Source organism: Carassius auratus, chromosome 29 (assembly GCF_003368295.1).
Source record: "Carassius auratus strain Wakin chromosome 29, ASM336829v1, whole genome shotgun sequence".
Taxonomy (NCBI): domain Eukaryota; kingdom Metazoa; phylum Chordata; class Actinopteri; order Cypriniformes; family Cyprinidae; genus Carassius; species Carassius auratus.
In genome coordinates this window covers 15,989,923-16,007,201 of record NC_039271.1, presented here as the reverse complement: position 1 = coordinate 16,007,201, position 17,279 = coordinate 15,989,923, and the positions used below count along the sequence as shown (strand labels likewise).

The 17,279-nt window shown below is 40.4% G+C and overlaps 1 protein-coding gene across 9 annotated transcripts in view; it reads left to right on the top strand.

Moving 5' to 3' along the window:
- LOC113048222 (membrane-associated guanylate kinase, WW and PDZ domain-containing protein 2-like) overlaps positions 1-17,279 on the top strand; it is a 202,626-nt gene that overhangs the window by 37,510 nt on the left and 147,837 nt on the right. For all 9 annotated transcript variants that reach the window (XM_026209865.1, XM_026209866.1, XM_026209864.1 and 6 more), the window contains exon 2: positions 13,254-13,370. In XM_026209865.1, coding sequence (XP_026065650.1) covers positions 13,254-13,370 — 117 coding nt within the window. The remainder of the gene's footprint in view (positions 1-13,253; positions 13,371-17,279) is intronic.

Below are 17,279 nucleotides of genomic sequence, written 5' to 3'. Positions count from 1 at the left end.
CCAAGGACGTTGAGGAACGGGTAACGGGTGAAGAAGACCAGCGGGTAATTGATGGGATGATTTGTTAGTGTTGCAAGTGATACAGTTTCTTATGTAATTGATGGTGTCTGCTTGCATTGAGGGCCACCAGAAGCGGTTAGATAGGAGCTGGACGGTGGCGGTTATACCGGGGTGTCCTGAGCTTGGGGTAGAGTGGACCTGATGTAGTACTCGTTGTCTCAGTGTTTGAGGGATGAATGTGCGATTCTGGGGAGTCTCAGGAGGTGGAGGTTCGATGCGTTGGGCCTCAATGATCTCAGTCATAATGTCCCATTGGATGGGTCCAAGAATGATCGTGGGAGGAATGATGGGTTCGTGGTCTGGAGTTTGGTTGTTGGTTTCGTAGAGACGAGAGAGTGCATCTGCTTTGGTATTCTGGGAACCCGGACGATAAGTGACTTGAAAATTAAATCTTGTGAAGAAGAGCGACCACAGGCTTGTCTGTGATTCAAGCGTTTGGCTGACCGGAGGTATTCAAGGTTGCGGTGATCCGTAAGGACTGTGAAGGTGTGTTTAGCCCCCTCTAGCCAGTGCCTCCATTCCTCGAATGCTGCTTTCATAGCAAGGAGCTCGCGATCTCCAACATCATAATTCCTCTCGGCTGCGTTTAGTTTCCGAGAGTAAAAGGCACATGGGTATAATTTCGGTGGATCTCCCTGACGTTGTGAGAGTACAGCCCCGAGACCTGAACTTGAAGCGTCTTCTTCCACAATGAATTCCTGCTCTGGATCAGGATGATGTAAGATGGGCGCTGTGGTGAATCTATCCTTGAGGGCCTGGAAGGCGTTGAGGGCGGCGGAGGACCAGTGGAGACGCTGAGAGCCCTTCTTAACCATAGAAGTCATTGGTGCTGCGATGGAGCTGAAGTCGCGGATGAACCTTCTATAGAAGTTAGCGAAACCCAGGAAGCGTTGTAGTTCTTTGAGAGTCTGGGGTAGGGGCCAGTTGACTACAGCGCGAACCTTCCCCTCCTCCATGGCTACTCCTCCAGCGCTGATTACATAACCCAGGAAGGAGATAGTCTGCTTGTGGAATTCACATTTCTCCAGTTTAGCATACAGTTGGTGCTGGATTAGGCGTTGGAGGACGGCTTTGACTTGCTTCACATGTTCTGTATACGTTTCGGAGTAGATGAGGATATCGTCTATGTAGACTATGACCCAACGATTCAACATATCCCTGAATATGTCGTTCACAAAGGCTTGGAACACGGAAGGACTGTTGGAAAGGCCGAACGGCATGACCCGGTATTCGTAGTGCCCAGTGGTGGTTGAAAAGGCCGTCTTCCACTCATCCCCTTCTCGAATTCGGATCAGGTTGTAGGCGCTTCGGAGGTCCAACTTCGTGAAGTACTTTGCTCAACGTAGTTGCTCTAGAGCCGCTGGGACGAGTGGCAAGGGATATCGGTACTTCACTGTAACGTCGTTGAGGCCACGGTAATCTATACAAGGGCGGAGGCCTCCGTCCTTCTTTTTCACGAAGAAGAATCCTGCAGAAGCTGGTGAAGTGGAAGGTCGAATGAATCCCTTGGCTAATTCCTCCTCGATATACTCCTTCATGGCTATGGCTTCGGGTTGAGATAACGGAAATACTCGGCCCTTGGGTGGTTGAGCGCCTGGCATCAGTTCAATGGCGCAATCGCCTGGTCGATTAGGAGGTAGCTGCGCAGCCTTGGTTTTACTGAAAGCCTCCTGGAGATCGTCATACTCTTGAGGCAGTGGAGAGGCCGATGGGGAAGTATGAGTGATCGTGGGTCGGGTGCAGGAATGGAGACAATGTTCTTTGCAGTAATCTGACCATTGTGATATCTGCTTCGTGGACCAGGTGATGATTGGATTGTGTTTTTCCAGCCAGGGCAGTCCCAAGATGATGGGGTTATGAGGAGATTGGAAGCTGTAGAGGTGGATCTTTTCAGAATGGAGGGCCCCGACGGTGAGTTCTAACTCCTCAGTGATGGTTTGGATGCGACCGGAGCCCAGCGGTCGTCCATCTAGGGCTGCCACTGCCAAGTGAGAGGTACATGGAATACAAGGGATGTTATGAGTCTCCATGAAAGTGGTATCAATAAAATTTCCCGCAGCTCCGGAATCAATCAATGCCCTCACCTTGATGCTAACTCCCTTAACATATAACATGACTGGTATCTCTAACATAGAAGTTCTAGAGGGATAACTCACCGCAGCTGAATGTCGCAGCGGTCGAGTGGGGCATGAAGCCCGTAGATGTCCAGCCAAGCCACAGTATAAACACAGGTTGTGCTGTCGCCTGCGTGACTTTTCCTCCTCGCTTAATCGGGTAACTCCGATTTGCATGGGTTCTGGATCCGGGCTTGAGCTGTTGACTGGGGTGAATGATGAAGTTCGGTATCGGGGCCGACGTGCCCGAATCAGATTGTCTACCTTGATGGACAGATCGATGAGTTGTTCGAGGGTTTTGCCCTCGTCTCGGCAGGCTAGTTCGGTCTGCAGCTCAGCATCCAGTCCCCTCCTGAAGTGCAGGCGTAAAGGGTCGTCTGGCCAGCCAGTTTGTGCAGCTAGGGTGCGGAATGAGAGGGCATAATCTGCAGCCGATCTTCCTCCTTGACGGAGTGCGATAAGCTGTTCGCCAACCTCCTTTCCTCCCGCGGGATGTTCGAGAACCTCTCTGAATCGGAGTAGAAATGCTGAAAAGGTGGTGAAAACTGATCGATCACCATTCCAGATGGCTGTGGCCCACTCTAGTGCTCTCCCTGTGAGCAAAGAGCACACAAACGAAATTCGGCTGTCCTCTGTGGGATATAACGAGGGCTGCTGGTTAACGAACATCGAACATTGTAATAGGAACCCCTTGCATCTGGCAGGTGATCCATCAAATTTTTCTGGGAACGCCAAGCGCGGGCTTACTGAAGCGGGAGGTGTGGCCACGGCGGCGGCCATTTGCTGAGGTTGAGGTGCTGCTGGAATATTTCCCTCCGGGGTTTGCAGGCGGAGTGATTGGAGGGTTCGGATCATCTCTTCGGTGAGAGAGGTGAGTCGATTCAGCTGCTGCTGATGTGCTGTCAGCGCCGCGGCTTGAGCGGATACTTCTGCCGTGATCTGGAAAAAAGCCGCTGGATCAATATCTGGCGAAGTCTTCTGTAACGCTGAGTCAGGGACGTTATGATCCATAAGCAGCTTTATTTCAATAATCAACAGAGTAAACAGAAACAGGTCATTCAGGGGCGTTAGATACCACGTAGACAAATCAGAATTGTAAACCTTGACAGAGCGTAGAATCAGGGCTGGCGGCTGGCAGGCAGAAGCGAGAGAACAAGGCAGAGGTCGATAAGGCAGGCGGCAGAGAATCAGAGTCCAATAATCAGTCCAGGTCATACACGGAAGATCCAACAGTGGGAAAACGCTCGGTAATGTCTGCATGGGCAAAACAAGACTTCGCGTTTGAGAGAACAGGGCGAGTTCCTTAAATAGGGGATGAAGATGAGCGACACCTGTGCAGGTAATCAGCCCCAGGTACGGGGTGTATGGGAAATGGAGTTTGAAGGAGGTTAATACTCGGGTGACGGTTCCCTCTGGTGGTGATCGGAGGGAGCCACAGAGGCTGTGTTTGTGACAGTTATGAATATGCTAATTAGCATATGACATCATCTAGCGACATTTAGAGACTTTTCAGGCAGGGTTTAGCTACTTTCCATTGAAAGAAGTTGGCAACACTGCTTCCCACTCGGCTGCATGCCTCTGTTTAAGGCTGGAAAAAATTTGTTGTGCTGTTACCTTTGGTAAAAACGGCTTTTAAACACACTTTGCAATGTGGCGTTATTTGTTCTGTGTCTGAAACTAAAAAAGCAAACCAATTCCAAACAACGGATGAAACGGTGCCTGTCTTTGGAACGAGATCTGCTCTGTTAACTGCCATGTTGTCTGTGTGCGGCTGTAATGAATGCGGGGGGAGGGCGAGCACACTCTGAACTACTGAAGCCTTAATTAAGCCTGGTTCACACCGGACGGCGAAGCGGCGCGGAAAGGAAAATCACGCGCGGTCCGGCGCCTGCCTGTTCACACCAGACGCGTATTCTCCGCGGCGGTTGACAAGCGCTTCTGCTCTGACACCCATCCCCCCGGAATTAATGCGGATTGCCCGCGGCTCACGCAAAAAATAGACCAGACGCCGAAACTGGCGCTTCACGGTGCGGACCATGGGTTAAACGACACCATGGGTTAACATGGGTGCCGAAACGAAGCTGCCTCCGTTCCGCGCCGCTTCCGTGTCCGGTGTGAACCAGGCTTATTAAGGGGAGAGCCGGTGGTGGAAGTTAAAGAGAAAACTTTTGATTAAAAACAAATCGCCCTTAACTTCAAATTTGAGTTAATCGATAAAATCGATTTATCACCCAGCCCTATGTTAAGCTGACATGTGCTGTACTCAACTGAGCTGTGCTGAATTTAATTGAATTAACCTAAACTGAGTTGAACTGATATGTTGTGCTGTAGTTAACCGAAATGTACTGAACTGAACGGAACTGAACTGTGCTCAACTGAACTGCACTGCACTGCACTAAACTAAACTGAGCTTTACTGAATTGAGTTGAGCTGAGATGTGCTGTACTAAACTGAACTGTGCTGAATTGAATTGAATTGAACTAACCTAAACTGAGTTGAACTGATATGTTGTACTGTAGTTAACTGAAATGTACTGAACTGTGGTGGACTGAATTGAAATATTGAATTGAAGTATTGAATTGAGTTAAGCGGGAATGTTGTGCTGTAGTGAACTGAAACTTACTGAACTAAACTGAGCTATTTCTGACATGAATTGAACTAAACTAAACTGAGTTGGAATTAATTGAGTTAAGCGGGGATGTTGTGCTATAGTGAACTGAAACTTACTGAACTAAACTGAGCTATTTCTGACATGAATTGAACTAAACTAAACTGAGTTGGACTGAATTGAGTTAAGCGGGGATGTTGTGCTGTAGTGAACTGAAACTTACTGAACTAAACTGAGCTGTTTCTGACATGAATTGAACTAAACGAAAATGAGCTGTACTTAACTGAACTGAACTAAACTGGGCTGTTTCTGACATGAATTGAACCAAACTAAACCAAGCTGTACTTAACTGATCTGAACTAAACTGGGCTGTACCAATCTGAAGTGAGCACAGTTGAACTGAAATGAACTGAATGAGTTGAATTTACATGTTGTGCGGAATTAACCTGAACTGAACTGCACTACACTGAACTGAGCTGAATTAAGAGTGTGCATTAAAAAGACAAAAGTGATGTGAAAATAGTGTACTTTAAGAACAAATGAGAGAATTTATTTAATCTTTGGCAACCTTGAATTTAGTATTGAATAGAAACACTTTTTAAAATGCTGTTTAGTGCGATATCTAATGCCCGGTTAAATTATGAAATAATAGTAAAATATTTACTGCCTATACTTAAACAACTAAATATTGTATCTTCAGGGTTATTACACTGTACACAATATCTTTATTTCTCCACAAAGACATCACTCATCTTTTATAAACTTGTCATTGTGTGGTATCTGTCAAATGAGCTGAGAAACAGAGAGGACTGTGTGTGTGTTGTGTAAATGATAGAGGCTGCAGCTCCTTATGCGGCGCTGAGGATGATGGACATTTTCTATTAGCTGCTCTAACGCCACTCCCAGTGTGAGAGATGAGTGTGTGTGCTCATGTGTATGTGTTAGATGCAGCTCAGATATATATCTACATTCCTCCAGACTCTTGGACTACACTGTATGATTGACACGTCTCAGACGAGACACTTTATCACAGGAGAGTACAATACTGTAAAGCCAATTATTAGGGTTCTTGCATATAATTACAGGTGCATCTCAATAAATTAGAATGTCATGGAAAAGTTCATTTATTTCAGTAATTCAACTCAAATTGTGAAACTTGTGTATTAAATAAATTCAATGCACACAGACTGAAATAGCCTAAGTCTTTGGTTCTTTAAACTGTGATGATTTTGGCTCACATTTAACAAAAACCCACCAATCTCAACAAATTAGAATATGGTGACATGCCAATCAGCTAATCAACTCAAAACACCTGCAAAGGTTTCCTGAGCCTTCAAAATGGTCTCTCAGTTTTGGTTCACTAGGTTACACAGTCATGGGGAAGACTGCTGGTCTGAAACTTGTCCAGAAGACAATCATTGGCTACGTTTACATGCACACTTTTTGGTTCAATTGGACTGAATTTATTACGATTGATGAATCTGATTGTAATGTTTACATGAACGCTAAAGAAAATGATCGGGTTGATGCTCGAATTTATATGTCACAAGCTTAAAATCAATTTAATATAAAGTTTTTTTTTACATGCGCACACTGCACAAATAGTAAAAGTGAACGTGAAAATTGAACGTGAAATTTAGATAATATCATAATAACCACTCTCCTACATGGTTTCTTTATTTGTATTTAACAGCAGAATTTATATGTACCAGTTTATGGATAAATATACATATAAACCGCTGTGATGCGCTGCTCATATCACAAATAAAGTTCTTTCAGTTTCGTGGTTCAATCCGATCGAGTGTTTACATGCACATTCAATCGTATTAGAAGAGGAATAAACCACCCCCTTCAGTCCTCAGAGCTCAATCGGATCGATAAAGGTGTTTATATGAACGTTTTCCAATCCGATTGAGTCGTCAATTCGATTATAAATGGATTATTTGGATGCATGTAAACGTAGCCATTGACACCCTTCACGAGGAGGGTAAGCCACAAACATTAATTGCCAAAGAAGCTGGCTGTTCACAGAGTACTGTATCCAAGCATGTTAACAGAAATTTGAGTGGAAGGAAACGTGTGGAAGAAAAAGATGCACAACCAACCGAGAGAACCGCAGCCTAGAATTTGTGAGAACTTCACAAGGAAATACAAATTCCTTGACACATCTGTATGCCTTGACTTCAGCCTCAGTCCATTCCTTGTGAAGTTCTCTCAAATTCTTGAATCGATTTTGCTAGACAATCCTCATAAGGCTGTGGTTCTCTCGGTTGGTTGTGCATCTTTTTCTTCCAGTACAGTTGTCTTATTCCTCTTGTTAAGCCACTCCTGACCTACAGGCAATGTCAGAGACGTCTTACCTGGGTTTAGGAGAAAAAGTACTGGACTGTTGCCCAGTGGTCCAAAGTCCTCTTTTCAGATAAGAGCAAGTTTTGTATTTCATTTGGAAAACAAGGTCCTAGAGTCTGGAGGAAGGGTGGAGAAGCTCATAGCCCAAGTTGCTTGAAGTCCAGTGTTAAGTTTCTCAATCTGGGATGATTTGAGGTGCAATGTCATCTGCTGGTGTTGGTCCACTGTGTTTTTTGAAAACACTATTCACTACACCTGTTTACCAAGAAATTTTGGCGCACTTCATGTTTCCTTCTGCTGACCAGCTTTTTGAAGATGATTTTCCAGCAGGATTTGGCACCTACCCACACTGCCCAAACACCAAAAGTTGGTTAAATGACCATGGTGTTGGTGTGCTTGACTAGGCAGCAAACTCACCAGACCTGAACCACATTCTCTATGGGGTATTGTCAGGAGGGAAATGAGAAACAAGAGACCAAAAAAAATGCAGATGAGCTGAAGGCCACTGTCAAAGAAACCTGGGCTTCCATACCACCTCAGCACTGCCACAAACTGATCACCTCAGTTTGATCACTGATCATGTTGAATTGAGGCAGTAATTAAAGCAAAAGAGCTCCTACCAATTATTGAGTACATGTACAGTAAATGAACATACTTCCCAGAAGGCCAACAATTTTTTTTTTTTTTTTTTATTGGTCTAATGAAGTATTCAAATTTTTTGAGATAGTAAATTGGTGTTTTTTTTGTTTAATGTGAGCCAAAATCATCATAATTAAAAGAACCAAAGACTTAAACCTCTTCAGTCTGTATGCATTTAATTAATTTAATACACAAGTTTCACAATTTCAGTTGAATTACTGAAATAAATGAACTTTTCCACGACATTCTAATTTATTGAGATCCTGTATGTATAATGTACTGTTATTATTATAGTAAACATGTAACATGTAACAAGGACACTGTTAAAGAAAGTGTTACCCAATATTGTAAGACGCTGCATTCTTTAGCAGGTTTCTAAATGAGCATGTCTGCTCACTGGTTTCAGCTCAGTCCCTCTCTCCTAATTAGAGGCTTATTATCTAAACAGCTGTCTTCCTGATGCCCACTCCAAATACGGGGGCACGTATAAACTTGCGCGCACACGCAGAGTCATTACTGAGACATTAAACTATAATAAAGTGCTACATCTGCCTGCTGGGCTGAAAGGTGCAGTGCTGCTGTATGTAGTAAATAATGATTTTATGATTTAATGCAGCATGAGGGTGAAAAGTTAACTTTCCAGATGTTACTTAATTGTTTGTTTTAGTATTTGTGTATGTGAGAGTGCTCACACATCATGTAGGTTTTTCTAGCTGCCCACCAACACCAACCACATGTATAACTAGGTCTGCATTAGCTGGTTTATATTAGTTAATTAAATGGTTGGTATTATGGGGAAAATATATATATATATATATATATATATATATATATATATATAGTACAGACCAAAAGTTTGGACACACCTTCTCATTCAAAGAGTTTTCTTTATTTTCATGACTATGAAAATTGTAGATTCACACTGAAGGCATCAAGGGCTATTTGACCAAGAAGGAGAGTGATGGGGTGCTGCGCCAGATGACCTGGCCTCCACAGTCACCGGACCTGAACCCAATCCAGATGGTTTAGGGGTGAGCTGGACCGCTGACAGAAGGCAAAAGGCCCAACAAGTGCTAAGCATCTCTCGGGAACTCCTTCAAGACTGTTGGAAGACCATTTCAGGTGACTACCTCTTGAAGCTCATCAAGAGAATGCCAAGAGTGTGCAAAGCAGTAATCACAGCAAATCTTTGAAGAACCTAGAATATGACATTTTTTGTTATGTATATAATTCCACATGTGTTGATTCATAGTTTTGATGCCTTCAGTGTGAATCTACAATTTTCATAGTCAGAAGGTGTGTCCAAACTTTTGGTCTGTACTGTGTGTGTGTACATATATATATATACTGTATATAATGTGAGGTCATTCAGAGCCATAAACACATTTACATAGTTTTTGTTTACATGTCAACGCAGTTCTGTATTTAATAAGTTGTAGTTGGTGTTGATGTTGTTATATTAAGGTCAACCAAGTAAAACCAATGTCACTTAAATATAGAAATCTTAAAGGTACAGTATCAAAAACAGCATGTTCAGTGTTAACACAAAGGTGTAGCAAGTGTGATCGAATGAAGGGATATTTTTTTTTTTTTACTATAGAAAGGAATCTTAGGCACTTCTTTTGGTCCAAAAAAACCCCACTATGGCCATTACAATAGAAACATTTAAAATGCCTAAAACACTGCAGATTGATGCATTCAGTCTTCAGCATTCCTCTGAGTGTGTCAGGTACAAAAAGATTCACAGGTGTTGATATAATTAGTCTGTGAAGTCGGGACAAAACCAAAAGAACCATTACAGAGGGACCTATAACCTTGTTAAACATTATTAAATATAATTACTTAAATAACTGTTCTACCTTATATTGGTCACACTTTATTTTAGGGTCCAATTCTCACTATTTACTAACCATTAACTATAACTTTTGCCTCAATTAACTCCTTATTTGCTGCTTATTAATAGTTTATAAGGTAGTGGTTAAGTTTAGGGTATTGGGTAGGATAAGGGATGTCATGCGTTATATGTACTTTATAAGCACTAATAAACAGCCAATTTGTTAATAATAGACATGCGAATAAGCAACTAGTTATTGGTGTGAATTGGACCCTATACTAAAGTGTTATCTATATTTCACCTTTAATCTTTTACTTGCCATGAGGCAGGCAACACAAATGTCTGTCTTTTTATTGTATATACAACTGCTCTTTCCTCAAAAATGTTAAAAGATGTTCCTTCTGGCACTGAGGGCCTGGTAGGCAGCCGCTGTGGGATGTTATGAGAATTCAATGCAGTCTGTTCCCTCTCTCTGGGGGTTCTGATGGCACCTGTTCTTCATCATGTGCTCTGTACTCACTCAAGGGCGATGGCACCCTCAACACTTCACTTACTCATTTTGTGTGGGTTTGTCATGAATGTGAAATGTATTGAAGCTTGGCGAACTAAGTTGAGCTGCTGACTGTGAAGTTCTTGTCTACAGTAGAGGAAATATCAGGCCAAAAAAGTTTCTAAAGTTTTAAAGAATCACCATGACTTAAATTTCCTACAACGCATTTTATTACAAAATACTTTCATTTATCACGGTGGTATTAAACTGCTTAGTAAAGTAAATAAAGACATTAATAATATTACTTTTATAATGATTACTTGTGTTTCAAATGAAGGCTGTTGTTTTGAACTTTATATTCAAATAATATTGAGAAGAAGAAAAAACAATTATCACTGGTTTTCACAAAAATATTACACATATAAATATTTACTGTTTTGTTTTCAACATTGATAGTAATAAATATAACTTAAAAACCCAGTCAGCATTAGAATTATTTCTAAAGAATCATATAACACTAAAAACTGTAGTAATGGAGTAATGGCTGCTGAAAATTCGGCTTTGGCATCATAGGAATAAATAATTTTTTAAAGTATGTTAAAATAGAAAACAGTTATTTTAAGTTGTAATTTGTAATATTATTGTTCTTGCTGTGTTGCACCCCGATACTATCTTCATTTGATAAATCTTGTGTATGAAAGGTTTTGGATTGCCTTTTTCTATAGGTTTTACATTAATATTTTTGTGAATGCTCAATGGGTGACATTAAAACGTTATACTATTAATTGTAAATACATTAAAAAATAACACGGGGGGAAATATGAAACCATTATAAATTATAAGAGTGTATTTAGGCTTCAAAACATTATCACGTATGCTATGAAAAATTGATATAAAATTTGAGATTTGGTAGTCTCTGCTTCAGTCTCCCGTCCACCCATAGAGGGCAATGAATCTCTTCCCATCCTCCATCTCCTATGCAAGGAGAGAGAGCTTTGTGATAGGTTCCCACTGTTAAGCACGTTCCTTCTGCAGCGTCCCGGTGCTCAACCTCTCTTTCTCTCTCTGTCTGTCTCTCTCTCTCTCGGTCACTGCAGAGCGACTCTCTTATACGGCAGCATGCAGAGAGACAGCCTGTAGCACTGAACCCATGTAACACTGCTGGAAAACCTGCACACTGTGACCGTAGACCTGTGGAGACCTGGACTGCACACACACGCACACACACGCACACTCATGCAATCACAGACGTGCTCAAATCATCGCCTGCAACATCTGGCTGAGCCGTGCAAGAGAAGTCCCGTTCCATTGCGCTCTGTGAGTTGACTTACGAATTGTGTGCGCGCTAGGGATTTGAATGAGGCTTCGGGGTCTGCAGTCTTGATTTATTTCTCTCCAAGAAGCTGAGTGTGTGGGACTCATCAATTTGTGTGTCATTTGGCGTTAATTTCATGTCCTGTGTCATTAATTTCATGTCCTGTGTCATTCAGAGAGAACTGTGTGCTAATGATGTCTGTGTTGGATTTTTATGAGGTTTTCTTTAACTGATTGTGTGTGTGTGTGTGTGTGTGTGTGTGTAAATAGCATGATTTCTATGTCTGGTTAACCGGCATGTCTGAAGTAGGTTATTCTAGATGCATTTGGCTTGTTCTACATAGAGTTTTAAAATCCACCGGTGTGTACATGCATCAATGGGTGATTTGTGTGTTTGTTGGGTGCACATTTGAAGCATGGAAAACCTGTTTCTGAAACCCACATGAGCATAGTTTCTTAAGTGTGACATAATTTAGGCACTGTCCATGACATATGACTGCGCCGATTATGTCTTGCATTTCAGCCAGACCGTGTGTGTTTAAATGATGGGTTAGGGAATAGTTCTCCCCAAAATGAGCATTTGATGTTCAGGAGGAGAAATTTCGAAATATGTTCATGCTGCCCTTTTCAATACAATGAAAGTGGGTGGCGACTGGAGATTTTGAGCTCCCAAAATTATATTTTAAAACTCTATACAAGTAGTCTGTATGACTTACATGTCTTATAAAAGGCTTATGGTAGTGTTGTGTAATTTAAGCCACTATTACCTGCAAATCTTGTTTGATAGCCATGGTCATCTTTAAAGTGAATGAGGATTGGGATTGTCAATGAAAGTGGATGGGGACTGGAGATATCAAGCTACAAAAGGACAAAATGGCATTTAAACATTATTAAAGAATTCCGTAAGACTTGTGCACTGTATACCTAGTCTTCAGAAATCATATGGTCACTTTGTGTGCGAAACAGGCCAAAATTCTCGGAGAAAGTCATTATTTTTCTGAATTGTACTCTGCATCATAGACCTCAAATCTTATTTGTTGATGCACATATCACATGAATATATATATATATATATATATATATATATATATATATATATATATATATATATATATATATTTATATTTATATGCTGTCGATGTGTGTGGGTGGAGACACTATCCTTTATTTTCCTCATCTCTATATTTACTTGCTTTTTTCCTATGTACTCCCGTGTGCCTCTCTCTTTCTGTTTTTCGCTTCACCCCCTCTCTCATTCTCCCTCTTTATCCATCTGTCTGCTGATGAAGCACATTTTTTGAAAAGAACCCCCTCCCCATTTCATCACGGGATGTAATAATGATGCCGACGTGTGTGCCTGTGTATTTATCACTGGGACGCCCCATGGGGATCCCTGCACCCTTATATGTTCAGAAGTCATTTCTATGTTCTGTACCATGGAAAATATGATGTGCATTTGGACAGTGTGTGTGTATGAGTGGCACTGTGTGCTTATAAAGATGAGAAACAACCTATACAGGAAGGAAGGAATCTTTTAGGAGCTTGAAAAAGCTCTTTTGACCACAGAACAAAGTGGAAACTATCACAGACATATTCTCGCAGCTCTACAGGCAATCGCTTTGAGGTCAGGTTTTTGTTTCGAGTGACTAAATCATGGTTCCTCAGAAAATAGAATGGCTACACGCACATTCACATAACGGAGTCCTTCATTTCTACTGAAAAACTGCACACAAAGGGATTTCTTCACAGAGTTTACTGTGATTGTGAAGTAAATGCCAAGAAACCTGTTATCAGATGCGATTGTATTGTGGTGGTTATCTGTCTGTGTGCGTGTGTGTGTTATAGGAGGTGTTGTGGATAAAGATCTCAGGCAGTATCTCAACCTGCGTTTCCAGAAGGGCTCTTTGGACCACGAGCTGCAACAAATAATTCGGGACAACCTCTATCTTCGTACAGTACCCTGTGAGTAACTCTTCATCCTGATTTCCTTAACCTTCAACACTGCTGCTACTGGCTTGGTCCTCTCGGCCTGGCCACTGACTTCTTATTGGTTAAGTCTTGGCTGATATTGTCTGAACACTGCAACAGGGTAGACACACTTGATTTTCCGTATATGAAATAGTTTCAAGCTCTGCAATGATGCTAGAGTGGGTGTCAATGCATTGGTATTGGGTTGGTTGCGAGGCTGTTTGCTTTCTAGCAGTGCTAAGGTGTGGATTTCTGCAAATTTTTCAGTGCAAATAATCAAACAGCTTTCTGTTGGTCAACACTGCAAGCAGTTGTGAAATCTGTGTGGGGAATAATTCAACTTTACGCAAAATTCCTGACCATGTGGATTCCAATTGAAATGATTGGATTTTGCATGTGAAAATTCACATTCGGTTGTAGACGTGTTCTATTTAAAGGACCATTTTTGCCCCTTGGAGTTGATTTCTAGGTATTATTGCCTTTTTGTGTGTTCATATTTTTGTCTTCCTATTGAAAACATTTTGTGTATTATTATTAGGGCTTTTTTTATTATTACGATATGACAATATAAATCGGATGGACGAAATTAAAAGTCTATCGATTCATATTGTGCTCTATCGTTTATTTCGTAGTGCCACAAAATACATTCTTTACGGCAATACGTTTTAATTATTTGAATGATGGCAGTCTTACATGCATTACAAGGGGATGCAGGCAGACGCGTGAATAACAGCATGCGCACGCTCATGAAAACTTGCGTTTTTTAGCACTGCAGTTTAAAAGAACTGATTTTAGGCCGTTGCAACAAAAAAAAAGAGCTATATGCGCGCACTGTCTCTGTTTCTGTATGAGAGGAGTGCGTAAACCGCGCATCAGCTGCTAATAGAGCTCGTGACCATTTTTGCCGCTTTATTGGCTTTGAACACTTATATACATCCAAATGCAAGTATCCTCATAAACACAGTCATTTAGGTCTTAAGGGAATGTAAACAGTTGTGAAAGAAAGCGCAAATGTAACAGTATATTGGATCCGAACTTCACTCTTAAATGGTAAGCTGTCCAATATTCATCCTCTCTGCCATTTATGAAAATCTCTCACTGTTTTTGTAACTAGAATAAGAAGAAAATAAATAAATAATGCTAATGCTAATGATTATGATTATGTGTATATATACATAGAAGACTAATTCATTTACAAAATGTATTTCTTATTTATTGTAGTTTTTGCCCTATTGCTTGTAATTTGTTTCTTGTTCTTATTTCATCACTGTCTGTTTATGTACAGTATCTCCAGTGAGCTTGAGTTTTTTTTGTTTTTTTATATTGTTATTTTCTTGTATTAGTTAGATTTTGACGTTGGTGACAAGGATTATGAAAATTCTAATGCATTAAATCTTAATATCATAAAAAATAACTTATTAAAACAAAAATAACTATATCAAGATTTATATCGTTATCGAGAAATACAATTTATCAAATTGTGATATAACATTTTGTCTAGTATGTCTAGTACTTTGATGCAATTAACTAATTAACACATTCTCTGAAATTATTTATTTTAATGTATTATCTAAAAAATATGCTATTTAAGTTTATTATTTAAATGACTATTAAAAAATATACAGTATTTTATGCAGTATTGTAAATAATTAGGCTTTAATTGGAATATTATCAAAAATAATATATAGAAATATATCAGATAGCACAAATAGAAAGTACAGGGTTTATTTTTTTTATTTTTTTATTTATTTTTAGCATTCACTTATTGGGGACATTTTTGTCACTTTAATTGGGAAAATTGTTTTTTAGATTTTCCTGGACCCCTGGTTAAAATCACCTTTAATTTGATCCTCTCTGATCTTTTCCGTAATGTCTTTCTTACTGGTCCAAACCAAAAGACATAAAATAAAAAGCGCCCTTCCATTAAAAAAAGTGTCTCACACGAGCCAAAACAAAACAAAAGATTGGTAAAGAAGAATGTCGGAGTATTTAGATATAAGCCTAGAGTAAACTGGTTTTCCTTTGCTAAAGTAAGGAAACTTTGCTTCTTTTGATCCTGTAAACAAACGTTGGTTTTCACAAGACTCAGCGGCATATGCAACACTGACCACATATGTCATGCTCCCAGAACTGCTTCTGTGTACATCTGTTGGCTCAAACTAGATTAAAGTGATGATTACATTTTGAATATGGATATTTTTCTTACAAAAAATGCATCAATTTGCTACATGAGGCCATTGTTCACCCCCTGGAGCTGTGTGAGACCCTTTTTTTATGGAAGGGCACTTTTTGTTTCATGTCTTGTGGACTGATGCACTTCAACATCCATTGACTGGAACCATAGTGCTTGAAAGACCAAAGACAATTTTTAATATAACTCCGACTGGATTCATCTGAAAGAAGAAAGTCATATACACCTAGGATTTCTCTGAGATGAGAAAAATGCAGCCTAATTTTAATTTTTGGGTGAACTAACCCTTTAAAAAGAAAAACACTTAGTACACGCTAGTCCAGTGGTTCCCAACCTTTTTCAACTCGCGGTCCACACAACCAAACACATATGTTTGCGCGGCCCACTTCAAAAAAATTAACTGACCCCGCTATTGTTGGGTTAATAACTTAGTACTCAGAAGCTAGATTTTAAACTATATTTATTGAATAAACTAGGGCTGTGCGATATGGACAAAAAAAAAAAAAAAAAACTATCGCGATTTTTTGATCAATTTTGCAATTGTGCTTTTACAGTCATAAATGCATTCAGGATTAATTTGAAACATATTTCCAAAAGAAAACCAATCAGAGCTTTATAAAAAAGTTGTAACATCTCTAGAACAGACATAAGTCAAAATTATCACTATAGTGAAGATGTAAAAAAATGTATAGACTTGTGGCAAAAAAAAATTATAAAAAAAAATCCTGTATACAGGGACTTTTTTTTCTTTTTTGCCATGCATTGTTCATAGAGCTCATTAATTGTAGTGGTGCCTCAGGTGTTTGCAGTGTATGCGGTCAGCAGTGAGAGCGCATAAATATAACGCGAAAGCACATTAAAATAATGCATGAGTGCGAATCTCTCTGTTCGCAGCAGATTTCCTTTGCTCTGTCACAAAACCGGTCGTGCTTGCTCAGATACACGCTGCTTTGCAAGGAGAGAGTGTGCACACTTAAAACGTGTCTCCTCTCACTTAAACTGAATCCTGTTCACTAACAAATTCACTCTATGCTCATGTGTTAGACATGAATTATTTTCGCACGTTTTTATTTCTAGCCTTTTACCGCCGTGAGAACGCTCTGATCCGTCAACATTGGCTCAGAAAAAAGGCGCATCACAGACAGTGTGTGAACCTGGAGTTAGGCATATGCGCATGCTCAAATCGTGATTTTAGGACGTTTTCTTTTAATCGCACAGCCCTAGAATGGACTGGAAATGAACAGAAAATAATTGGCGGCCCACCTGCAATACCACCGCGGCCACAGGTTGAAAACCACTGCCCTAGTCTTTATTTTTTATAAAGAAGTGAAGTTTTATACACAGTATACTTTGTCTTTGGACTCCACCAACGCTTGAAAGGATTTCCATGAAGCTTTTACTCAAGTGAAGCCCTTGTGTTATGTGTGAGAGCAAGCGAGGGAGTGAAAGAGAGAGAGAGTGATTACTGTCCAGCTGAGAGACTGAACTGTGATTCCATTAGACCAGAGAGTGGCACGTGAGATCCGTACCCAAGAGAAAGAAAAAGGTCTGGAGAATACAGATGAGAGAGAGAGGGATGGACTGACAGAGACTACGATAAAAAAAAATGAGAATGAGGTGTGAGGACCATAGATAAAACATAGCAGATGTCTGATACATTGAACACTTGCAAGAGGAAAAAGACACAAGGAAACTGATAGCTTGAAATAAGA